Source organism: Leuresthes tenuis, unplaced genomic scaffold (assembly GCF_036924035.1).
Source record: "Leuresthes tenuis unplaced genomic scaffold, fLeuTen1.0.hap1 SCAF_16, whole genome shotgun sequence".
NCBI classification, from domain to species: domain Eukaryota; kingdom Metazoa; phylum Chordata; class Actinopteri; order Atheriniformes; family Atherinopsidae; genus Leuresthes; species Leuresthes tenuis.
The window spans coordinates 5,121,337-5,147,295 of NW_027325370.1; the positions used below are offsets into that span (position 1 = coordinate 5,121,337).

At 44.0% G+C, this 25,959-nt stretch overlaps 2 protein-coding genes across 4 annotated transcripts; both read right to left on the minus strand.

Annotated features, from left to right (window-relative positions):
* Positions 1 to 856: 856 nt before the first annotated feature.
* On the minus strand, positions 857 to 11,407 carry top1b (DNA topoisomerase Ib). Its single transcript, XM_072366416.1, has 21 exons — positions 11,266 to 11,407; positions 10,939 to 10,963; positions 9,123 to 9,219; positions 8,470 to 8,584; positions 8,070 to 8,125; positions 7,830 to 7,937; positions 7,659 to 7,749; positions 7,455 to 7,540; positions 7,216 to 7,331; positions 7,012 to 7,133; positions 6,794 to 6,916; positions 6,532 to 6,719; positions 5,527 to 5,671; positions 5,285 to 5,428; positions 4,928 to 5,113; positions 4,357 to 4,425; positions 4,147 to 4,261; positions 3,758 to 3,885; positions 3,554 to 3,648; positions 3,165 to 3,314; positions 857 to 1,994 (listed from the first exon to the last, which is right to left on the minus strand). Exons 1-21 carry the CDS (start codon positions 11,296 to 11,298, stop codon positions 1,892 to 1,894), a joined length of 2,295 nt encoding a protein of 764 aa, XP_072222517.1. The 5' UTR covers positions 11,299 to 11,407; the 3' UTR covers positions 857 to 1,891.
* A 236-nt stretch (positions 11,408 to 11,643) lies between these two features.
* Positions 11,644 to 25,238, minus strand: ncoa6 (nuclear receptor coactivator 6). 3 transcript variants are annotated; one of them, XM_072366412.1, is made up of 18 exons: positions 25,149 to 25,238; positions 24,744 to 24,813; positions 24,040 to 24,386; positions 22,378 to 22,533; positions 22,102 to 22,224; positions 21,830 to 21,952; positions 20,878 to 21,723; positions 20,610 to 20,741; positions 17,689 to 19,015; positions 17,464 to 17,582; positions 16,899 to 17,350; positions 16,549 to 16,803; positions 13,383 to 16,392; positions 13,148 to 13,198; positions 13,002 to 13,032; positions 12,492 to 12,533; positions 12,117 to 12,250; positions 11,644 to 12,028 (listed from the first exon to the last, which is right to left on the minus strand). In XM_072366412.1, exons 3-18 carry the CDS (start codon positions 24,344 to 24,346, stop codon positions 11,982 to 11,984), a joined length of 7,155 nt encoding a protein of 2,384 aa, XP_072222513.1. In that variant the 5' UTR covers positions 24,347 to 24,386; positions 24,744 to 24,813; positions 25,149 to 25,238; the 3' UTR covers positions 11,644 to 11,981. The 3 variants fall into 3 exon arrangements, with proteins under 3 accessions (XP_072222513.1, XP_072222512.1, XP_072222514.1); XM_072366411.1 differs by lacking the exon at positions 24,744 to 24,813 and having other exon boundaries at positions 25,149 to 25,237; XM_072366413.1 differs by lacking the exons at positions 12,492 to 12,533; positions 24,744 to 24,813 and having other exon boundaries at positions 25,149 to 25,237.
* Positions 25,239 to 25,959: the final 721 nt, after the last annotated feature.

Here is a 25,959-nt window from a genome sequence, read left to right on the forward strand (position 1 = left end):
CAAGTTTCCAACACGGCTTCACTACATATTGGCAACTCTCACCAAATGATCACATTTTCACATTTGATGCATTATACCAACATAAAGTTCTAAGTTACGTTAGTTATGTCTCCTTTGGGTGGTCTGGAGTTCTTCTCTTGGGTATTATCCTTCAACATTCACAAGTATAGGACCATAAGGCTCGTGACTCCTGGGGCCCCTGGTGTTTCTGGCCCGTTGTCCCGCTCAGCAGTATTTCCAAGCACCTGGTCATTTGTGGCCTGATGACAGCAACACACAGTTAACGTCTTTGGTAGGTGAGAAGCACCCGATAAAATGTTCAAAAGTGCTCCACAATGACCCAACATATGTTTTAATGAGAATCGTACTTTATATATGTCAGCAGTGGGATTCTGTTCGGCTGCCTGGTGACTAAGAGCTTCAGCTACACTGCACTCAGAACAGCTGCAGCGTTAGCCTCATAGCTCACATCTGCACAACTCAAAGAGTTTGCATTTATTTTGGAGTAATTCGTCGTACTTTCAACATCTCCTTGATGATCACCCTCCAGCTTTACACAACTCATCCTTCTGTTGGCCTCTTAAAGATGGAGACCTTTTTAATAAACCTTAACTTACCTCAAGCACAACAGGTAACTTCATTGGACTCTCCCACAAAAACGACAGTTTTACAGGTAAATGTATGTGAAAGTTGAGACTAATACTGATAATGGTGATTGTTGGACCCTGAATCCTGATTGTAGCTGATTAACCCTCTGACAACACTGTGTTTCTCTGTGTGTGTGTGTGTGTGTGTGTGTGCTCCCATTTTACAAACAGGAAGAGACAAGATGACAAAGGAAAGACAAAAAAAAGGACAAAGCTGATGTTTTATTCTGAAGACTACAAAGCTCAAAACAACCAAGCTTCCAAGTCATGATACCAATGTGACACACGGTCGAAAAGCAGGAAATCTTAATGACAAAAGTTAGATTATCCATTCACATTAGGAAACTTTTAAAAGACGGTTTCTGCTTCATTATAGCAATACAAAAACAACACACTACGAAGATACACCATGTGATTTCTCTTTTTCTTTTTTTTTTCTTTTGGCAAAATCCACTCCCCTCAGTCAGAGGGAACAGTCCCTTTTAGCTCTGGCACACTGAACGTATGCTTCGGGCTATTTCAAGTAACCAAGATCGACGTTACGCCCTGTTCATTGTAAAACTGAGGAAACAGACACAATTAAAAGCAACGAAGAGCTTCACGTTGACAATGAGTACAGCACACATTTTAAAGAACTGAATTACAGTCACTGAACATGACAAACATGTGTACATCCCTGAAATAAACAGCAAGCTCAAACTGCGTGGATTCTGCGTGTTAATATGTGTTCAGCGCAGTGCTAAGCTTCCCTCTGTCAGGCATTGCACCGGTCAGTCACACTGAAATCCATCACAGCATCATCTCTCGTGTTGCTTCTCCCACACAAAAAAAATCCTCCTTAATTCCTTAATCTATGAGAATATAGATTAGTCTATATCAATAAATCTGATGGCTTACAAATCTCCGAACATTTCATCTGGTTTAACATAATACTAGTGTGTTCATGGCGGTTGGATTACGGTGGGATAGCTGCAGCTACATATACACTATTAGAAAGGTTGTTTTTTTAAACAGGGAACGCCTTTTGGCAACTCGGTGAAATAATTCCAGACTTTTTTTCCCTGGACACGGACCAGTAAATATTTACAGCACAATTATTCACCTGTGATCACAGCTTGGGCAAAGTCTCAGCTTCCGCTGTCACCGGGCTGCAATCACCACACAGTGGAGTCATGTGACATCAACCACAAACCACCCTCACTATGAAAGGCCCGGGGAGAGAAGAGGCAACACGCCAAGAGCGGTTAAAACTCATAATCCTCTTCAGCCATGTCAATCGCCCAGGCGAACTTCTCTCTCTGGGTTTTGTTGTAGATCTTCTCGATAGGAATGCTCCACTTCTTGCACCTGGACAGGGGGAAAGACGGATCGGTTCAGGGCAAAAACGGGGCTGAGCCAAACAGGACATCACTGTGGCTCGTGAGCGCTCACACGTTGCCATGGCGATGTTAGTTTGTAGCCTGTAACCCTCATGTGGGGAACCGCCCATGCAGCTTTCTGAACAGCTGAATTCACTTTGTTGGTGGTTTTTTGGGTCACTTAGTGATGGATTTGCAGTCGAAGAAAAGATAACATCGCTGTCAGATATTCGTGATATTTCCAACTTGCAAAGAACCAAACACCGCCGACAGTTTAAATCAACGTCACCTTTATGCCGCCTGAATTTACTAAAAGGGAATTTCCATTGATAGATTAGATGGCACCCCACCTCCTAAAAGAAAATGTGAAACTGCTCGTTCTGTTAACGCATGGTAACAGTGAAGCTCTGATCCTGCTGCTTTTGATATTTTCATCGGCTGACTTCTAACACAAGGCGAGAGCTCTGAAACAACAGTGCTTTGGATTTTCCAGGCATTTGTGCTATAAGTTAAGCTGTGGACTAACACAGCCACTTATGTAAGGCTACAAAACATTTTCATAAGTCATAATCAAGCATTTCTTATACTTAAGATATTCTCCTCGTCTGTGTCTTCCTCGCTACACTGAAGCCCGGGTTCCCATGCACCACCCAACTTAACGGAACCCCATCCTTCACACCAAACAACCGGAGAAATTCCTGATTTCATTTTGTTTGAGGATGAGCGTCTCATAAATATCTGTGGGGGGGCTGGATAGGGAGGGCCGTCCCCTTCTCTGAGGCATGGAAGTGTATTCAGCCACAGACAGCTCCTCATTGACTTCCCACATGGAGGAAGGAGTGCTGTTTGGGGACGCTCCATAGCTTACAGAAACAAACCCCATTGTTCCTTGTGCTCACACGCTTTTCTTCCTCTTGTTTTCTTTCTGCAGCCGCTAGCTTTTTTGCTGCTGCTGCTCCTTTTCCTACCATGCAAGATCACTTCCTGCCTTTCTGTCACTGAGGTGGATATGCCCTCTGCACACCCAGCCACGAGGAGACAGCCGGGCCGTGGAACAAGTAAGTGGACAAGTAACTCACTTACTGTTACAGCTTTTTAAACCACATTTGGAACGGCCATCAAATAATAGTAAGCACTTAATAAACACAAATTTAAATACCAAGCAACTGAGATGCGCGGATCCAGGTAGTTGAGCTTGGAAGTGCCCAGAGCAATCTGCTTGTTCTCCTCTCTGTCCGTGGCTTGGACCTGGAGTTTCATCAGCTGCTCTTCTATCCTCTGCACGGCTTTGCGCTTCATCTCTACAGCCCTGAGGGTGAAAGGGAGACAAAATCAGAGAGAAGGATGTATAAAGATACAGACAGAGTGAAAAAGGTCCACAGAGGCAGGGATGAATTTTACAGAAAAACAGATGCCATCCAGTCGTTGACACGACTGTAGGAGTAAAAGTTTGTTGCCTTCCACCCCAACAAGCCCTGAGATAGATAGCCATGAAAGTGATAAATCAAACACTCTCCTGCTGGACAGCAGCGTTTCAGGCGTTCTTACTTTTTGCTCTTTTCATCACGAGAAGTCTTGTGATCAGCCTTGGCAGCCTTCAGCTGCTTCCTGGCTGCAGATAGTTGGTTTTGTTTGTCGTCAATCTGCAATCACAACAAACACATGCTGAGCGAAGAAAATAATCTGGATGAAAATGACAGAATATCTGAACTATCGAAAGGTGAGGAGAGGAAAGGAAGGCTACTGGCTTACCTTGGTCTGAAGATTCTGCATGGACTTTTCAAAAGTCTTGGGTGGAGCTCTCTGGTGGTTACAGAGAATAGCCACTGCCCTGTTGGCTCGGTTATATGACAGGATCTTGGCTGGGACGCTGTCATCAGCTGTTGACCCAACAACCCAAGAGAAGAAGTTTTTAAAAGACTGAGATTTAAATGATGTCTTATGTCAGAAGACAGTATGAGAACTTCACAACACAGCAGCCAGCATCTACATCTGTATCTACAGTGTATGCTTGAGGAGATTAATCATAAAACCAGAATCATACACAGTCATGAGAACAGGATAATCGTGCTTTAAAACTTCTTACAGGCATCGCTTATTGTATATGATTCATTGTTTCGAATGAAGCTGCTGTTACTCACGGCAGGTAAGTACTTTAAGCTGCTGCTGCAGGGTGATTGAGGCATTGTAGGTGCGAAAAACCTTGGCTGTTAGTCCATCCATTAGTTCCTGTAAGTGCTTATTGAGAATAGAAGTCTAAAGGAAACATAAAAAGGAGGGAAGGAAGGGTAAAGATGGGCAAACATTTTGAAAAAAGGAGCAATAGAAAATGCTGGGACTGCATTTCTTACATTCAGTCTGTCGAAGAGCTCGTCTTGAGGTTTCTTGTTTTCCAGAAACAACCGGAGATTTTTAAAGACCTGATCAGGAATAAACAGAGACAGTTTAATTTAACTGTGCAGGTTTCAGCAGTCTTCATAGGTGCACCATCACATTTCTGCCAGAAGGGGGTGTCATTTATTTATTTTCACGACTGCAGGTACAGGTGGTTTATTGGTTTGCCATTTATATAACTGCTCCAATATTTAAGTGGCAAAGTAGAAGGAAATGTCATCAAGCAGAGAGTCCCGGCACACTCAGGGATCTGTAATTGAAAACAGCACTTTCCGTGTGCGTGTAATAGCAGGAAACAGAGGACCCTCTGCAGCAGAACTGACGGAAAACACAAACATCTTCCACAATGTAACGGCTTCTTGTCACTGACCCAAAATTCCAAATATGTCAAAAACATACCAACAGCACCGTCATCAGAGCAGAAATTCTCAATTTTGCTGTACCAAATATCGGCCACAATATCAGCGCCTTTCTCTCCGTTTATTCGCATGTTCCTCTCCTACTTTTTCCCCTCATTCTCCTTCTTACCCTTTTCTCCACTGGGATCTTGTTGTAGTAGCGGATGGAGTCTTTTCCCAAGAAGTCAAACTCCACCACATACTCCTGGTCGTCCATCTTGGGATGCAGATTGATGTGCTCCACCCGCAGCGAGCAGCAGCCAACAGTGTCCGCTGTCTCACCTTCCTCTTTCTCGTTACCCGCCCTCAGAGCCAACTGAAAGGGAACCACCACACATCATAGTTATTATCAAGATTATAAAAGGGAACCACTTCCTCCGGATTCATTCAATGAACTTTTTTTAAATAGTAATAGCTGTAAATTTCAGCAGTTCACTTCAGTTCAGTCTTATGACTTTTTAATGATTTTCACTCTTATTTTATTCACCTTGTCTATAAAATATAGCGCCACAGCTCTCTGTCTGATCCTCATCTCTTTTGACTTCCAGTCGTCTCTGTACTGAGTCCGAATGCGATCCACACACATCTTCAAACGTCGAGCTGTCTCATATTTCTGCCAGTCCTTTTCCCCCTGCACAAACACACACAGGCAGATTTTTAAAAAAAATCCTTTATTATTTCCCTTCAAAGGAACAATGGTAAAATAGGAGGGTGTGAGAGGACAGGTACCTTGATTCTAGAGCTGGGGTTCAACATGATGTACTTGATGGAGCCCTGGATGTTCTCTGTCCACGATGCCAACCAGGTCACCTTATTGTCATGGCGAACCTCCTTCCATTTTGTGCCTGGAGGAGGTTTAGGGTGCTTGGAATCCCTTTAAAGAAACGAGCCGAGTTAACTAAAAACAGGTGCAAAGAGTGTCGATAAGTTTTGTCATGTGTTTGAAACGTGGAGGAGCTTTAACAGTGTTCTCTAACCCCACTGTAGCCACATTTTTACCCACACGTACAAAAACTATTCTTGTCACAAGATCATTTCTTGAAAATGTTCCCTTACGGATCAGTCCAGGGTTTACTTCATGCTGTAATCACTGCAACTATGAGACAATAGTGTGGAGATTAAGGCCAGTATGTGGAGATCAACACGTCCTCCCTGGGTTGTGTAATTGTTTGTGCAGATACAGTATACTCTGACAGGAAGTGCTACCTTTGACACAGTGCCAGCAGTGTGTGTGTGTGTGTGTGTGTGCGTGTGCATCGAAGTGATATATCTGCCAAACTGTACATGCCACAGAAATTGTTTTCCCTCAGTCTCTTCTTGATGGTAAGTGACTGCAATTTACCCCTCACTATCTCTCACATGCACTCCTCAGGCATGGAATGAAAGAGATAAAAGGAACATTATTTCCAGAGTCCATAAATAACTCCTGCGTTCACAACAGAATAGTTGGGAGATGGAAGGGCAGATAAAGAGAGAAGACGTTTAACACAGTGCAGGGAGGAAAGAACAAGACAACAAATGTGAAGTGTACTCTGACAAGATGAGAGCCTCCCCACACACTTTCTCTCATCTTATCCCTGTAATTCATTCATCCGTCTCTATCCCGTCATTTCTGTACCTCCAGTGGTTTGCCAGGGCCACCTGGTGGTACACCTCAGAACTAGACGCAGTAGATCACATAAGCCTATTGACAGATTTGGGGGTTTCTTGGGTGTCTGGTTTGGTATTACTCACTTGCTACAGTTAATAATAATATCTTGGGGTCTGATGCGGCGTTTCAGCATTCCCATCTTTGGATGGTCGCCTCGCCCTCGGAAAAGGCCCGGCGGCTCGATGCGGAAGTTTCCGATCCTTTCCTTGTGGTTGTCCATGATACAGAAGCCATACTCCTGGAGGACTCGCTCATTTTCCTCCTTGATTTTCTGAAAAGTGGATGAAAATAAGGTTTAGACATTCAACAGTTCTGAGGGTTGGGAGAGTGTGAATGAAAAGCTACCTGTTTCTCCTGCTTTGACATCTGTTTGCGAGCCTCTGATTGAGCCTTGAAGTACTCACTCATTTCACTGAAGTTACACTTATTTAGGTCAGTGATGACCGACTTCTCTTCTGTTGTCATTTCCTAAGATACAAGAGAAGACATCCTGGTTTAAATCCTGAGAACTTGAAACTCTCTGTTGGCTCATGAGTGCTATAATACTTTTCTATTCTACTCACTTTCCTCCAGTCCTTAAAGAAATTCTTTCTAAAGATGTCCTTGGTGGTGTACTCATGATCTAACATCTTGGCAAAAAATGTGCCGACCTCCTCAGCAGGAGCTCCTAGTTTCATTGGCTTTCCTAAAATAAAGCATAAAACACTAAAGTCTCCATCAAAACATCATCGATTACGAATTACATTTTCATTTTCACCGAGGCTCACCATCATAGTAAAACTTTATTTTGCTAGGCAAGGGTTCATACGGAGGAGCAAACACCGGACCCTTATGTTCAAGAAAGCGCCATTTGGAGCCATCGGTGTATCGTTCCTCCTCCCACCTGATAAGCACAAAGAAAACACAGCTCATCAGAGAAATGAACAGCACCATGCCTGCTTCTCTGTGGGTGTTGTATGTATACTGTACCAGCTAACTGTTCTCAGACTGTCCAAAATGATCTTACCATTTCCACTTCTCCTCTTCCTCTTTTTTGGCTTTCTTTCCCTCTGTTGCTTTCCTGCCTTTCGTCTTCTTTTTGTGCTTCACATCCTCAAACACAACAAAGACAACATAATAAACCAATGTGGTACGAAGTCACGTCCAAAAACACACGTCCGGAAAACTCAACAATGCATTTCCAACAGAAATGCACAGACACCTAATGTACCTCATCATCTTCGTCTTCTCCATACTCGTGTTTCCTCTTTTTGGCCTTTTTGTCGTGTTCGAGCTTGACTTTCTTGGGCTTGTATTCAAATCTGTGAACAATTTTTTTAGAAATGATAGAGAACCAAACCTTTTCTACAACTACTGGAATTTCGATGAGAGTGACACCTACTCTTCATCATCATCATACTCCCGTTTGGAAGGCTTGCTGTGTTGGGGGGACGGGTAGAAGCCGTTGTCTTCTTCAGGCTCGCTCTTAACGGCAGCGGGACTCGTCTCTCTGAGTCACACATTGAGACATGGCAAGCAACAGTCCATTAATGATAACCAAGCAGCAGCCGAATCTGTGGTATCAGCTATGCTGCTTTCGCCTTTATTTTTGCATTAGCTGCAAAAAAGTGACGGCGTTTACCTTGCATATCCATTTTCCCTCTCTTTTCTTGGCTTATCTGAACTGGGTGACTGAATCTGTGAAAAATGGACAGAAACACAGCCGATCATTAAAATGTACATCAGCTGCTTTGACATCTTTAGACTATCTCAACCCTAAATCATGGAGAGAGTTAATAGAAAGCTGGAGGGAACGTGGGCAATTAGTAGGTTTTATATAGTGTTTGCTAATGAGGTAAATCTCTTCAACCTCTTAAAAGGTCTCAATAAACACGAGCACTATGTCTGGACAACAAAAGTTATTTCATAAGAATGAGAATAAAAGGTCTCGATGTTAATGGAACAAAATACTAATTGAGTGGAGATGACAAAACAAAACAGAATGTGTTTTGAAAACCACTCGTGAGTGACTGATTACAAACCTTGTCCTCTCTCCTCTTCTCTTTGAGTTTTTCTTTGTGCTTGTCTGAGCTGCCGTTGCTGTGCTTCAGCTTCTCCTTGTCTTTGTGTTTCTTCTCAGAGTGCTCCTTATATTCGCTGGAGCACAGAAGCCACAGAGGTCAGAGATCAAGTGCAAGATGTCAGACGCAGTGCGGGCACAAAGGATGTCATCGACAAAGAACCGAGCACCAGCAACTGACCTTTTTTCTATCATCTTTAACATGCAATAGCAGCATCCCGAATGAGAATGGCCAAAGTTACGGCTCTGCAATTATACTGTGTATCACAACAAATTTCTACCAGAGAAAAGGGAAAATAGAAAGTGTTCCATAAGGGCTGAAATTACAAAAGCTCCACAGATGAAATGTTTACGGTAACATGGCAGGTTTCTGTACGTTTCAATCAAATCAGCTTCATCCTCTGTGCCGTGTTTGTTGAAACTCTGGCCTCTTCTCTATGTTTCAAACCGGGAGTAACTGTAAGCAAATGTGTGAGTTTTATCTTCATCCTCATTCGACAGTCATGTAAAACAGCAAAAGCCACTGAGGAACACATAAATGTTCCATGTTGACAATGAAAACTGATCATGAGGCTGTAACTGTCCTACATCAGCACCCATGTCTTATATTCATACCTGTTGCTGTGCTTGAATTTCTCTCGCTCCTTGTCTTTCCTGTGATCTTTGTGTCTGTGTTCCTTGTCTTTGTGCTTGTCTTTATGTTTGTGAGAGTCTGCAATACAATGGAGAGATACGTTTGTATGTGAACATGAGAAACAAATCAAGTCATATCACAAGGCAGGTGGACCATTTGAGAGTATAGATCTTCTATAGCTGTCTCTCTCGGTTAGATTTGGATGACATTTTAAGGTCACGTTCTGTAAGAGCTTTAATGAGACTGCACATTTGAGTTGGGTGAAATGGTGTAAAACCAGGGCTACAAAGGGATACTTTGTAAGGAGGACTACTGGAAGACAGATCTCCGTGAGAGCAAAATGCAACAGAGTATTTAAAACAAGTAACTTAACAGAGCTACACACAGGTGACATAACAAAACGCAATACCAATTCGGGCAGAAAAAAATACCACAGATTAAAAACATCCCAAACTAAAAGCTGCGCCGTGTAAACATAAATACCCGAGTCATAACTGGGTCCTTACCACGGATTAATCAAAAGGCAGCATTTCATTCCGGTAGCTTGTGAAGGTGGATATAGCTTAATCTTTCGGCAATCTAATCTATCTGTGTAAAATTACTCTGTGAGGAAAATGACTCCTAAAACAGCCAAATGGCTGTAGTGAGGTAAAACATGCCAGATTCCCCGCTAAATTGTTTGCTAGAGCGGAAGTCTATCTACTTTAGAGCCACAAGGAACAACTGGAGCAAATCTACTGATGTGCATGAATTTTACACTGAACATAAAAGGTATCATGTAGCTTAGTTACAGGTGTTCAGTGGAAGGCCACCAGGGAGTCAAAGTACAGCCATTAAGAAAAACACCACACCAGTGCCATTTGCAAGCAAATTTATTTGATCTTGGCCTCGAAATGTTCCTTGAAATATTAAAGCAGCTTTACTTTGCTTTGGGTTTTAATTGTAAATAAGGGATTCTACTGGTTTTATACCCTAAAATGTTTCCTCAGAGAAACCTAAGGCTCCATGTTGTCATGCGAATATTATAACGTTATTGTCTGCAATCTGACTATGATAAAGATATATATATATATATCCCAGTATAAAGCAAATCAATTCCCACGCAAGGCTCGGCTTTCCCTCAAATTAGGTAGCAACACGAGCGCTCATGAAAAAGAAAAGTGCTGACAACTTTCCAAGTTTAACGGACGCTCTTGCAGAGGCTTTAATTGGATAAAAAATGACAACACAAGGCATTTGCGCTCAATAATGTGTGCAACTTTCTTATGCATGATGTAAAGTTGTTAAACTCATGTGCATTCTACGCTTGCATTGCGTATAAAGGTCTATTTAAAGGAGATGTGGGCAGAGCGCTGGCGGTGGTGAGATACGGGCACGAAGAGGCGATAAAGACCCAGCTCAAGCCTCCATATCACGGCGGACAGTTGGCTCAGTGAGCGGCGCCCTGGATGCTACACACAGAAAAAGAAAATGGCGCAGAGACTAAGTCCTCAGCCCCAATTCGGCCACTTTCGGCTCAAAAATTCTTATTAACTGCAGGCAAACATTGCCAAAATGAAGCATGAACATTAAAGTCGAAGCCAAACTCTTTCAGAATACCCAATTACCTTAATAAAGCGAGGGTGGCAAGTGAACGTTTCAGACCATCTTTTTGAACAATAGCCGCAAGAGAGTGGAGAAGGGACTTAGTCTCTGGGACGCCATTTCTGTCCTTTAAAAACTAACAGTAGACAGGTAGACATGATTACGACTAAAATAGGAAAATATGAATAGAAAAATCCTCGTCAAAGGACCTACCGCTTCCTTTAGATCCGCAGTTGACCTGAAAATTGGGAGAAAAAATGCTTTTAACATTTCAGTTTCAAGGATGCCGGTAGCTTGGCTGTTCAAGTTTCAATTGACAGACAACTGTACCCTGTAAATACGTTTTTTTGTTTGTTTTTCGGGAAAACAACGTACTTAAATAATTGTCCCTAAAACTACAAGAAAAGCCTAACTTCCAATGCTAACTGGCGGTTCTTTACTGTTATTTCATATCTAAACGGTTATTACTAGGGCTTTCAGTTGTTGCGAAGGAATTGATGCACATTATTGAATAAACAACGACTATTGACCAAGAGCTACCTGAGACTCTCCACGTCCATGATCTCCACTCATGGTCCGGTTGTTTTTGTGTGTGAATCAGGCAGTTATCACAGTAGACGGCTGTTTAAGATGCAACTGCCAAAGGATGCGAGGTTCAGGGAACCCTCACTGACAGCCTGGAATGGAGTGCCAACGTTTACCGACTGCGCATGCTCACCAATGTAACGCTCTGCGAGGTCCTCATATGAACCAGCATCAAGATATAATTTATTAAATTAGTCGGGTAACATTTTTGCCTCAGATATGTCAGCGTTAACATGTACAGATGTCCTTACAGTAGGTGCAGACCATGTTTAAAGCTAAACATATACCAATAGCTACAGTTGATGTTGTAAAATTAGATCTTTAGGCTGACACTTTTCACAGAACAAAAGCAGTAGAAAATTTATTTCCATTTTACAACATAATTATACAGTCATGGCAAGCTTCATTGTCAGTCTTCACATGATTAATCCAGCATTTAATGTAAAAAGCACATTCACACAAACTGTATGCACACATTCTAACTACAATCTCACATTATAGCATGGACAAAACAATAGCATCATTGTTTTTTTTAAAAACAACCTGTACATGGTCTCTTCCTCCAGTGAAAATTCAGAATCTGGGTGAGAGAAACTTCTATCAACTGATTCACAACGGGAAACAAAAACCTTTACAGTACAGTTCACAGGCAACCACCACTGCAGTTGTGACTATTTAGATTTCCTTCGTTTGGCTTGGGTGGGGCTCGCTCCAGTTTCTGGAAAAGAAAAGGAGGAAAAAGGCAGTAATACACCTGTTACATGTGTCTAGTGATGAGTAACGCATGTCTTTTAATATCATATTACCTTTTACAGCAGTACTGGTCCCAGGTCTGGCCGATCTCTTCCTGATGCCGCTGTCCGCTGCCGGCTCCTCCTCCACCTCTTTCTCAGCTCGGGAGCTGCGCCTGCTTGGCCCCTTGGGCTTCTCCACAGCAGCTCTGGGAGAACCAGACAGAAAAACAACAAACGACAAGGAAGGACAAGACACAGACGCATTACTAAACAAGCACAGGCGTTGATTAACTCTGCTCTACTCAGAGAAAGATATAATACCAATCAGGACTCTGCTGTTTTTCCTCGTCTACCACAGATACTGTCCGTCTTCATCCCGACAGCATCCACTATGTCGACATGATCATTGCTTGTGCCGTTGCTACACAAACATGTTAAAATACATACCTTGGGACTAAGTTGATGGGCGTCTTTCTTTTCTTTGCCCATCTGTGATAGAAGTGGAAAAACAGCGGTAAACTAAAAAGTGTGCTGAACAAACATAGCTTCATCCCCCACCATATTATGACAAACCCCAGGAAAAGAGATATGGCCATAAAAGAGAGTGGAGAGGTTACAGTTTTGGTTTTTTTGTCTTTGCTTTCGACATCCATTGGAATACTTACATAACTGCATGCTAATCATACATACCAACTGCTGAAGCCTTCACTCACCATGTACCCCCATGGCCAACCAAATGAACTCCCTGAGTTTCAGTGGAGCAACAAATCTCTAAGCATTTCTTCTTCAAAAGAAGAAATGACCCAGTAAGACTGGGTCAGCTTTTCAAAGATTAACTGTAGATAACATCTTCAAACATTATCCCCCCAAAACAAGCAGCTCAACAGAACAGCACAAGAAATTTCAAATAAAGAAATTCAATATTTGATAGAAAATTAACATTTGAAGAAATCTTACCCTTGCTCAGAACCTGTCGAGACCTCTTCACCTAAAAAGAACACACAGAAATTAGCTCAAAGTTGCTCATGTATGAATTCTCATCAAAGTGTTCCTTTTAACCTAAAATAGGCTTTTACAACCTAAGGAGGGAAAGCTACACTTACTTGTCTTCTCAATGGCAACAGGTTCCTGAGAAGCTTCCGGCTGAGGAGGTGCTGGGAGAGGAGATGACAAAATAATAAAATTAAGAATAGAGTCAAACATCTGCATGCGTCAAACATTATTCCGTGCAGCTCTGCCTGCGCAGCTAAAACCACATATGAAGGGGCTTTGTGAATGTACGCAGGGCGTTGAGAGAAGGCCTTGCACAATAATTCTTGCACCTGACAGAAAACTTACCTTGGGTGGTCGGTATGGATTCAACAGGTGCTGTCACTGATGGTACTGAAGGCTCTGCAACTGGAGCCTCACATTGGCCATGTGGAAGTCCACTGGGATTAGCAACTGGAGAAGATGTGGTATGAGAAGCCTCAACAGGTCCAGGTTTAATTGGAACAACAGACGGAACAGGACTTTGTACAGGAGTGACTGTAGAGAGCAAGGTAGCGGAAGAGACCCCAGTGGTAGCACCAACTACAGTCACAACAGTAGCTTGAGGATTGACAGCCTGTGCTGGACTTGAGATTGAAGCAAGCACTGGAGCCTGACCAACAAACTGAGTAGGAACAGTAACATGGCTTCGAGCAGGGACTGGAGGAGAAACTACAGGCAGAGTAATGTTTGAACCAACAACAGTAGTATGAGGAGCTTGTGCCTCCGTCTGAATGGCTGTACTAGCAGGAGGAGCAAAGACCTGAGGTGGGACAGCCCCTGCATGTACCTGTGGAGGCCTTTCTACAGTGTTTTGCTGGGAGTCATCTGTACCAGAAACACATACAGCAGCTGGTGCAGGCTTACTTTTCACTTGGGCAGTGGGGGATGGAGACATTGGACTCTTTCGAATGGTGTTAACAGCACTTGGACTAGAGCAGGGAGGTGGAGCAGTCGGAGTTTGCTGAAAAGCAGATGGTGCTGAAGGGCTTGGATGGGGAGATGGCTGACAGACCGGAACAGTGGGTTTCTGAGAGGAATTTGTCTCACCTGGACTTTCTGTTTTGATGGTCCCAGGGTTAACTTGCTGAGGAGCCAAGAGAGTACCAACTGGGGTTGATGAGGGCAGACTAGTGGCTATCTGGATCTGTCCAACAGCGCTTCTTGTGGGCTGGGTGCTGGCCATATTACCCACTGAGGACTGTGTGGAGCTTGGGGCAGGAGAAAGTTGAATGTTTGCCGTGGACATTTGGATAGACCCCACCATGACTGACTGTGATACCACTGTTGTTTTGGGAGTCACAGATGAGCCTGGAACTTGGAAAATTGGGTTGATAAATGTGGTTATAAACGGAGATCGAGAGCCAGGACTCTGCTGTCGGATGTCCTGAGGTCTAATGTTTTGGTTAGGGACAGCCACCATGGTGGAGACCATAGATGTAGGTGCCTGTGGAGTGGGGGCAGAAGTGATGGGGTTAGAGGTGACGAACACTGTGATCTGGTTTGGGGAAATGGTGCTTGAAGATGCAGGGATCTGTATGACTGAGTGCACACTTGTCACAGGTTTAGGACTAGGGTTTGTCTTAAGAGCTGAACTGGTTGGGTTTACAGCAGAGCTGGAGATAGAACTGGTACTAATAGTTGAGGCAGAGCTGTTATGACTAGAAGAGACCGTATTGACGCTTACACTTGGGGCGGCATTAGTGTTAGCACTGACTGAGCTGCAAACGGTGGTTGATGAATTTACATTTGGAATAGGATTGACAAGACTAGAGTTGGGGTTTTGGTTCAGACTAACGGCAGGACTAGAGTTTACATTAGTTGGAGGCTGTGAACTGGGAACTGATGTAGGCTTCAGGTTAGAACTACTAGCAGGGATTGGTGCAGCAGGTTTGGGTTTAGGCTCCATTTCACTTACAGTAGCAACAGCAACAACAGACGCTGATTTATCTGTAATCTGGGAATTACTGTGATGTGGCCTGTCTGGATCCAAAGCAGGCTTGGGACTGTCTTTTACCATGGCTGCAGCGTTAGTCTGTGTGGGCCGGAGCGGTGTGTTTGAGGCACCTGTGTTATCCAGTAACTGATTGAGGGAGGTTGGAGCTGCTCTGAGAGCTGGTGAGACCTCTGAGTCCTGTACAGTTGCTGAATGTGTTGGTTGCCTGTCAACTGTGCCAGTATGTATTTCCAAGTCAGGTTTAGGCTGCTGAGGCGCAGGCAGACGAGGACTTGCTATTCTGGGGGCTGATAAAGTCTGCCCCTGGGGTTGAGGTTGGGGTACTTGCCGCTGCTCTGTGGTAATCATTCCCGAATTTTCCCTGACTCCATCAGCAGGGTTACCATGAATCCCATGAAGGGAGCTTTGTGTCTTGTGTGCCTCCATTCCTCCACTCACTTGTGAAGGCATAGATACTGGAGTTGGACTTGGAGGTACTGAGGAAGGACTTAGCATCATTGTTTGACCTTGAGGGTTTGACAACTGCTGCTGGTGGGGAGGGCAGGTGACAGTCATTTTTGCCCCCTTTTGCCTACCTGGACTTGGAGTGGCTGACTTGCGACTAGAGGCTGGACTTGATCTACGACTATTGCTAGGACTTGCCCTTTTACTCTGCCCTCCAGATTGTTTGTCCTGTTTAGCCCCCGAAGCACCTACACCAGCACCAGAAGAGAAAGACTGCTGACTGTTAGTGTTATTTCCACCTGTATTCCCGTTGTTGTTGTTTCCTGTTAGAGTTAAGCTGGGGGGGGCCTGCCCAATGGCTTTTAGAGTTGTTGGGTTCAGACCTTGTTGATCAAACCCCCTGTTAAGGTTCGGCTGTCTTGGAGGCAAAGGAATGTTAATTTTGGGAGGAAACAGCCCTGCAATTGAAGCATTTAGCCTCTCAGGTGAAAGGTTAATCTCAGAGGGCTCAGTACTAGGTGGACGATTAGTTGGAGTGAGAGGATGGTGGTATGGCCTGGGGCTGGCTCTGTTGGGAGTTTTAGGCCTCGAGCTCTGTGAAGTTGTTGGGACATTGGGGAAATGAAGGCCAGGCATGTGGCCACCTTGCTGAGGCTGAGTGGGTAACTGTTGCTGGGGGCTGGCTCCAGTGTGCTGGGGCATTTGTGCTTGACCAGGGCCTTGTTTCATCATCATGTGAGTATTGGAGCCTTGGCTGGTAACAATCTGCTGGGTTCCATTTCCAGGCTGCACCCCAGTTTCTGAGCCACTAGGCCTGTCTTGCTTTGAGTGGGCACCTGCAGGGCCCTCCTCAGTTCCAGTTGCTTGTGGACCCTGCACGACATCAGGATGGGACATTCTTCGAGCAGCTCCTGCAAGCTAAAAAAGGGAAGAAATATAAATGGTGTGCAGTTTACTCCCATGACAATAAACTTAAGGCTGCAAAAGCTTAGTTTTTAGCCTGAGATGTGAATGTTAACATTGCTATCGCATGTTGCACAATTTTATATGCATGTCTCAATATTTAGCACTCACCTGTGGGTTTACCATCAAGGGTATCCCTCTGGATTTGTCAGGTGACGGCGGTACACCTCCATGTCCTTGAAGGCTGATCATCACAGGCATGTTGCCTTGCTGTGTAACAGGATGTCTTTGCACCTCGGTTGGATTGCCCACACCCCGTGGAGGGAGTTGACCTCCTGGGGGAATGGGCATGCGATTCTTTGTCTGCTCCTGCTGCATCTGTAGCATCATCATCATCTGCTGCTGCTGCTGTTGTTGTTGTTGTTGCTAAAATATAAAATGGGGGTCAATGGCAAGTATGAATAGAAAAAGTGTTGTGTATTGATACCAAACAAAGTCATTAATACACATAATAATGGTACCTGCTGTTGCAAGTGTGGCTGCTGAGACTGCTGCTGTTGCTGCTGCAGCTGATGAGGATGCATCTGAGGCTGGCCTTGACCTGATGTCGGTTGTCCCGTCATCCCTTGTTGTCCTGGAGCATTCTGAAGACCCTGCATCTGCATCATCTGCTGCTGTTGCTGCTGCATTTGCTGTTGTTGTAATTGCTGCTGCTGTTGTTGTTGTTGTTGTTGCATTTGCTGCTGTTGCATTTGATGTTGCATTTGCTGCTGATGCTGTATTTGTTGTTGTTGCATCTGCTGCTGTTGCATGTGCTGCATTTGTTGTTGCTGTTGTTGTTGCTGTTGTTGTTGTTGTTGCTGCTGCTGCTGCTGTTGTTGCTGTTGTTGTTGTTGCTGCTGCGGTTGCTGCTGCATAAATTGCATGGGTACCTGCTGCAGTACTCTCTGTTCTCCAGACTGGCCAGGAAAGCCTTGATTAAAGTATAAAGAAGAGGGTGAAAAAAAAGTACTCAAATAAGTACAACTGAATACTTTCTGAATAAAAAGAAATAAACAACTGTGATAACATGAGTCAGTTATTTACCTGCAGGCCTGTTAGCAAAGTCAGGGAGTTTCTGGCCTGAATTGTCTATGCTCAAACTTTGTTCCCCACCAAGATTTGAAAGTTCGGAATCCTCCATGCCAGCAGCCACATCAAGACCACTAAGAAGAGAGAATAAAAATGTTGATAATCAGACAAATGATGAGTATAATACGGATGTGTTTACTTGAGCTAAAACTAGACTTAAAAAACAAAACAAAATCTTACCCAAGTCCTTCAGCTTGCTGTTGTCCATCACCCTCTTTGGGCTTCTTCTTTCGCGCCGGTTTCTTTTTTTTGGGTTTGGCTGGATTTCCCCCACCTGCACCCTGTTTTCCTCCTGGTCCAAACTGACTGGCTGAGATATCACTCTGCAGTAGATTCACTAGCAGTGGGCTAGTCAATGTAACATCTTTGCTAACAGTAAAGCCACCTGGTTGTCCACAGGGTCCTCCAATTGGCATCTGACCTGGAAACTGGGAGTTGAAGTTCATGCCATGACCTGCAAAGTGTCCATTTCCAATCTGCATGTGCTGAGGGCCTCCCATCATGCCTTGCTGTTGCTGTGCCTGCATATCAGGGACCATTTGTTGGACTCCCATGTCTCCTGTCCCACTATTTGGATCTCCTATAGCATGCGAGTGTTGCTGAGCTGCCTGTTGTTGCTGCTGTTGTAACATGGCTTGTTGCTGTTGTTTCTGCAAATGCTGCTGTTGTAACTGTTGTTGGATAAGATGATGGCCAGCAGGGAGTCTCATCTGCTGCCCATGCATGCCCATAGCTTGATTGGGATTACCAGCGACTGGAACCTGCTGAGGCTGCTGCTGGTTCATCTGTTGGTGTTGCTGCTGTTGCTGCTGCTGCTGCTGTTGTTGTAGCTGTTGTTGTTGCAACTGGTGCTGTTGCTGCTGTTGTAACTGCTGTTGCTGCTGTAACTGCTGTTGCTGAAGTTGAACCATTTGCTGCTGCTGCTGTGGAGTCATCTGCTGTGGGGTCATCTGCTGTGGGCCAACCTGGCCCTGGAACTGAGCCATGTTACCTGGAACGTTTGGTGAAGGGCCACGCATCATCTGGCCAGGCATAACCCCAGCTGGAATTTTGCCTCCAAATGTCTGCTTGTTTCCTTGCATCTGGTTGGCAACCATTTGTTCCATCATTGAGCTTTGTTGTTGCTGCTGCTGCAGGAGCATGGCCTGATGCCCTTGGCCTCCAACCATCTGACCCTGCCCATGCATCACCCCCTGGCCTTGCTGTGGCATCATCTGCTTAGGTGGGGTCATCCCTCCTCTCTGCCCTTGACTGATGGGCCTTGAAAGGACGGTCTGACCTCCACCCTGGCCTTGAACCATCTGGCTGGGGGAGGAAGACACAGGCTGGGCCTGATGCTGGAGGCCCATCATCTGGGTCTGGAGGCCAGGCTGCTGCTGGCCCATACTAGGTCCAGCTGTTGTACCAGGGGGTGGACCTGCCATGCTACTTTGTACACCCATAACATTGGGCTGTGCATGCGGTGGTCCCTGCATTGAGTTTGGTGTGGAGCCTGATGGCGGCACTCCTGATATAAAATAGAAAGGGAAAGATTAGAAAATAGTTCAAATCTCTCACTACGGGCAATGAGCTGTTATGCCCTCCAAAAACAGAAAGTTAAATCAGACTGTCAACAAATGAAAACAGCAAATCAAATTTAAAAGTAAGAAGCACAAATTCTACAGAGGTTGGAAAGAAATATACAATTTTCACATTTTTTTGTTCCTAATTCTGCTGCCAGACATTGCTCTAAACCCCTAAAACTCCCAAATGCCTATCAAAACAGCATCTTTATAGAATTTTTTCTTGAAAGCAATACTTTCATGCCTTAAAATGTATCCAATTTGTTTCAACACCTCATATAATATGCATGTCTCTCTACAGGCAAATTAGGCTGGCCTCAGGCTGGTTGCAGCAACTCACCCTCAACTCAATTTAAAAACTTCTTGGCTATGTTACCAAACACCTAATGCAGTGTTGCTTATGTGAGATACACCTTGTTCCAAATGATCAGCTCTGACAAGTTCCACCTCACAATTTGGCAGGATTGGTTTCTTGTTACATACGACAGCTTGCCTGTTTCAATCTGTGAATTTAGGACCGTCATTGGTATTAAATTGTCATTAAATATATGGAAATACTCAACCATATACGTGCTCCGCTGACAGTGTTCCAAGATTGCACCGCAAGTGCAATACACCAAGAAAATATGCATGAACAAGAACAGTTGCAGGGATGCAATATATGGTAATCATGTGTGGCAAAGTTGTGCTTCCGTTTACAACTGATAGGGCCAAATTGCCCCCCCCCCCCGCTGCTGAAAGAGAAGTCCCACTCTACAATCAATGGGAGGAAAGTTGTTGCAGGAAAACAACAGTCAACACATGAGTGGAGCAAAAGTACAGGGCTGGACTTAGAAAGAATGGCTTTCCTGAACTTAAACAAAACAAACAAACAGTGGTTTAAGTTTGTGCTTTTAAAAATTGAGACAGCAAAAATGACATGCTAGACTTTTTAAAGCTATCAGACCATTTTTGGGGGACTGGAACATGCGGAATATGGCTAGCAGTGGCACAGATGGATCCCTTTTCTTCTCCTCACCTATTCCTCTCTTGAATTTAGGATAAATAAGAATGATAATCAAATTCAAACGTCTCACCCCAACTGCTGAACACCTGAGAAATATTCATCCTTGAATTACACAAATAAATTAATGCAATCAAGTCTGTATCTGAAATAAATGGTTAAGTCTGATTATAACCCCGAGATCTCCTTTTGTTATTCTCACAGCAGCCAGTCAAATAATACTAAATGGGGTGCATTAAGGGGGGGGGTGATCCGAATGAAAAAGCAACTCATAAAAAGGTCGACCTCTGTAATCATGTTTCCTTAACATTATCCAACATAAACACCCGATCCTGCTGGTCACAAATATAAGCACTTTTAAATTGCTGCACATGATATCATGGATCATAATGCTCAGATTTAGCAGATGCTGGTCATGGTGAAGTCACTCTCACAGCAAAACTTTGCATTCCAATAAATAAATTCACACCAAAATACAGGAGTGCCAGCGTTTCCCCATAGATATACCCCCACACATCTGCGGTATGACATTTTACCTGTGTGACTCATTGCTTGGCTGCTCTGTAACTGCTGAGTTGCTCCTCCGCCAGGGGTCCCTGAGGTGCTGGCACTCACCTGACCTTGAACAAAATTTGGGGTTGGAAAGCCCATGGGACGCTTTGCCATGCCTGCAATCAGTGGTTACTGATTTTAATTTTGAACGTCATACAATGGAAAAAAGAAACGCCTTTCTTTAAAAAGCCATTCTTTTGTGTATGATGGGCATTTCAATCGAACAAGAAACAGTCAACAACAGTTACTTGCCTGGGTGAACTTGGGCCCCGGGCTGTCCATGCTGGGGCATTCCCATGAATCCTTGTTGCATGTTACCCTGTTGGCCGAGGGCTGCCCTTCCTGGTGAACCAACGCCTTGGGGGAAACCTTGTGGGGTTGTAGGTCTCTGAGCCATCATGGGAGGTGTTCCCGGTGAACCCTGCTGAAAAGGAGATGAAGATGATCCAGGGGACTTGGCAGTGAGGTTGCCCTGTGGTCCAGAAGTTGATGGGAGGGGTGGAGGGGGTCTGGGTGGTCCTGTGACACCACCAGGGCCAGTCTGCTGTCCTTTAGGCTGAGGAGCAGCAAACTGACCCATGCCTGCCTGCTGTTGCTGCTGTAATTGTCCTTGTCCCATGGCATTGAATACCTGACCAGCCTGCTGGCTGCCAAATGGATATGGTGGTGGTGGATGATTGGGAGTCGGAACTGGAGCTAGAGAGGGTGGGCGCTGAACCATCTGAGCTTGGAGTGGGGGTTTTCTCCAGGCAGGGCCTCCTTGGGCTGTTTGTGGTTGTAAGACACCAGATGACAACTGATTCCAGCCAGGAGGCACAGCCATCTGGTTAGAAGGGTTGAATGGAGGCCGAGGTCCAAGTTGGGAGAGCTGAGCTTGCTGCTGGGCCTGCTGTTGGTGATGCTGTTGCTGAAGTTGCTGCAGTGCAGCCTGGTTTAGTGGTCTCCCAGCCTGCAGAGCCTGCATATGATGGGCAGCTTGAGGAGGCATGGGCCCTGAGCTGTGGGAACCAGCCTGTTGGTGCTGAAGTTGTTGCTGCTGTTGTTGTTGCTGCTGCTGCTGCTGAACGGACATACCTGGCATCATTGGATCCATCACATCTATGATTAAGGAAGTTACAGAATTATATTACTGTTCAATCCAATCTGTATTATATTCAAAGTTTTGATATACTTTTATTTTTCCAAAAAAAGGAAAAACCTAAACCTGTTTGTGACGGTGGTCTCTGGACACGAGGATGGATCTGTCCACTATTGCCTGGCAACATATTCTGACCTACCATGCCAGGTCCAGGGGGAACCATTGACGGGTTAGCCATCCTTACCCCTCCTTGTGGAAATAAATGCATATTAGAACAGTAGTGAATGTTAAAAGTATGGTGAGAGTAAAAAGTACATTTTCTTGTCTTCCTCTACAACTCTCTGTTACCAAAAGAATGTCTATTGTTGATTTTTGTGTTAAATTCAGTAAACCACTACCTGGACCAGATTGACCTGGAAAGCCACCATCCATTCTCATCTGACCCGGTGCACCAATTGGTCCATTCACTCTGACTTCTTGTCCTCGATTTGGTCCCACGGCGACATTGATGGCTCCCTCCCCTGAGCACAAAGAGCATAAATAGTAACATCCCTCATTGTAAGTACAGGTTGGCTTTTCAGCCTCCTTTATTTCTGAAGTGCTACCAACAAAGATGGACTGATTAAATTCTGTTTTGAAGACCAGTGGATTGAATTTGAAGACCATGCCGTTACCTTCTATCTGTACAGAGAGAATCCCCAGGTCTCTGAGCTGCTGCTGGTTGTTCTGGGCCAACAGTCTGAGTCGCTCAGCAGCGTCCCGAGGAATGTTGAAGGTAACGCGCACACTGTTCCATGGCTCCACACACTGTGGCTGCAGCCTGTCAGATCCTAAAATAAAATGACATTTTATGTAATATTGGTGTTGCAATTACAATATATTTTTCCCTTCATCTAATCAATTGCAGGAGGACAAGAGAAAGACGGACACAAGTATTACTACAACAAAAAGGACTGCACAGTGGTTCTCTGAGAATCCTAACATGTAATCCTACTAGGGCTGGGTACCGAACTTCAGTTCTTTTAAGGCACCGATCGAACTACTTCAGTAGTACCGAGTATCAAAACATGCCTCGTCTTTCGGTGCCAAGTTGCGGTACCCAGAGATTAATCACCTGATCAAGAACGGATCATGCTACCCTCGGTTGGCTGTATTAACGTTACACTTTCCCACATGCATGAAAATGTGGTTACGCCCACAGACGGGGTTCACGTTGGGAACTGTAGCTGTGTGTGTGTCGTCAAACCGGTTAAAAAAATGCCTCCGAAGTCTAAAGCATGGCTCCATTTCACCAAGATTGATGCCAAGATGCAACATATGCCAAAAAGTCATCGCTGCTCAGGCCAGCAACACGACTAATTTAATGAATTATTTGACCTGCACAAAATCAATTTAAGAGCAGAACGTTGCTCCGTGTTTGACTGCAAGAAGGTCGGACCTCAACCATCTTCCTCTCAGCATTCAAGTCAGCCTGTGGACGCCACAGAGTCCGAGTAGCATAATTCTAAATCTCCACCACTGGACTCGGCTTCATCTAAGAGTACCAGGGACGGCGCAGTGTGTGGCATTTTAACAGGTAAATTAACGTTCAGCGAAATCCGGCAGCAACGTTCATGTTGCTGCAACTTAATGCGTACAGAAAGCAGACATGTTGGTGTTTCTGAAGAAAAACCACTCAGTGAAAAGTATCCTCAGTATGTAGGATAGTATTAGACACCAACCTGTCTCCCGTTTTGCACTGGAAAGAAAACTGCTTGGATTGGAAAAATACTGAGCTGAAACATAAAACTGAAGATTTGTACAGTTATGTCTAAAGTAATTTCCTTTTTGTTAGAACTGATATTATAAAATTGGTATCGAAAAAAGTATCGCCCAGGAACCGGTATTGAAGTGAAGGTATCGGTATTGGTACCAGTATCGAAAAATTTTGATTGATACCCAGCCCTAAATCCTAATATGGCAAATATTTGTACTTGCCAGTGTTTTGTGAATAATTTGGCCATATTTTCAGCTGTCTCTACAGTGAGTGGCTCATTCCGTCAAGAGAATCCAGCTTCAATGTCTTGGACCGCAGCAGGTGTGAGGAGTCTTTGTTCTGCTCTGCAGCCTCAGCGCGCTTAACAAGGTGGCACACTAACCACTTCCAAATTACTGTGTCATACGGTTGAAGTCAGCGCAATAACAAAGACTTTTTCAAAAGTTCTATGTTGCAAAAAACAGGAAACTATCCAAGGGCATACTCTTCTACACCAACACAGAATGATAATACTACAAAGTTTTTCTGAATGTGTGTGTGTGTATTCTTTTATGTTAAAAAAAGAACAAAATAAACTAACCCATATCAAGCGCGTTAGGTATGCCACTGAGAACTGTGTCAAGTTTCTGAATGAAGTCGTCATCTTCCATATTTCCCTGGAAGGCAACAAAGACCGTAAAGTCTTGTCCCTCCCCAGGAGGATTGTTGTCTTCTTCAAAGTCATCTTCCTCCACGATTTTATCTGATTCTGCTGCATTGTTTTTATGACAACCGTCAGCATCCTCTCCTGCGTCCTCATCAACACCGGAATCCCTGTCTGATTCATCATCTGGCTCCAGGTACTCTGTCTTCTGGGACATCTCAGGTGGGGTATGTTGGTGTGCCATCCTGCCCTGGAGCTAGGAGTGGTGTCCGAACCGTTTTATGCTGCAATCACATTTTACATAGACACAGATCACACTATCATATGTTAAAGGTGTCACAGCAGAGAAAATTACAAAGTGGAATGTCATTACAGACTAATGTAGACCAGATGTTGGGTAATTCATGTGCTTGTTGTAAATAAAATGCAAGTGAGGAGAGTCAAAGACACAATGCCATCCTTGCTTTCGGTAAAACTACAGAGACAAGTGACATTATAAAACTGAAACACACTGTTACCCCACCTGTACGTGGCATCACTAACCTGTGATGTTTCACCTATCAGTGGACTACAAAGGGCTCTATGGGTTGTCAGATTATTCCAAGTGTCGTATGATATCTATCGATCTCAGTTAGACTTACACAGCATAAAGTCACTTCCCCAAACGATGGTCAGCTTGGTTAAAATGATCGGCCCAGTGGCAGCACGGGCCTTAACGCAAATAAAAGCGAACATTAAAAGCGAACAATCGTACCTAAATTCCTCTATCAGTGTGCATATTAATGCCAATGCAAGCAACGCTCGGATCTGAAATTTACTCGCTCGTGGAAACGCACAGAAAGAGCATGAAATTAACGTCAAAGCGGTTCCTGCTGGCTTCTAAGAAAGCTCCCGTTAGCAAGTGTTAGCTAGCTTAGCTGATTAGCACAGCAGGTAATTAATCACGAATGCACCCAAGTCCGGTGTCTTAGCTCAGAAATATGTTTACGTTACATTCCCACATTGTGTAAGTTTTAAAGAGAGCACGAGAAAAGCAAACGCCTTACCACATACAATCATCTGATAGTGAGTTCACCTAGTCGACATCGGCTTGCTAGACTGGCTAACAAAACATGAATCTCATGAGAAACTTAGCAGAGCAAAGCTATAACTTCCGGTACTGTTTTGCAAAATAAAACACAGATTCAGGAAGGAGCTTCAACGACCCTGCGAGTGATGCCACAGACATTTATTATAGAGCCGTTAAATGGAAGTTACACGCAGAAAAGAGTATTTTATCATTTATTTATTTTAAATGTTAAATATATTCTCTGCAAATTTACATCTAAGGCGAGATAAAGGCGTTTTTTTTTTTTTTCGAATATATATATATATAATCACAATCTCTAGTGAATCAACCGAAAAATATGCAATCAGATTTTTTTCTGATTTTTTTATATCCCCGCGTGCTAATAAGGATAACACCTGCTGGTTTTCATGAAGTTTCAAAACAGAAATCTTAACAGAGAATTCAAAATTCTTGCTTTTATTTGTAGTCACATTGGAGTCAAAGTTTAACACTGTTGAAATTTGACATATGCTTAAAGTCTCTGTGACTGATGAATACAAAGCGAAGATTTGTGTGATATGTGATGAACTTGTGAATATAGATGTTAGCGAAACTGCATAGCTTGGTTGGCGAGTTCTGAAAATATTCTACACATACACTGTACTTCAATGTATCAATTTCTAAAAAAGAAATAAATTGTAATATAACCATGAAAATATTCAAATATGCTAATTACATCTTAATAAGTATGCACCACTGATATAAATGCCTAATAAACAATGTGTAGTGAGATAAACTTGTGCATGAAT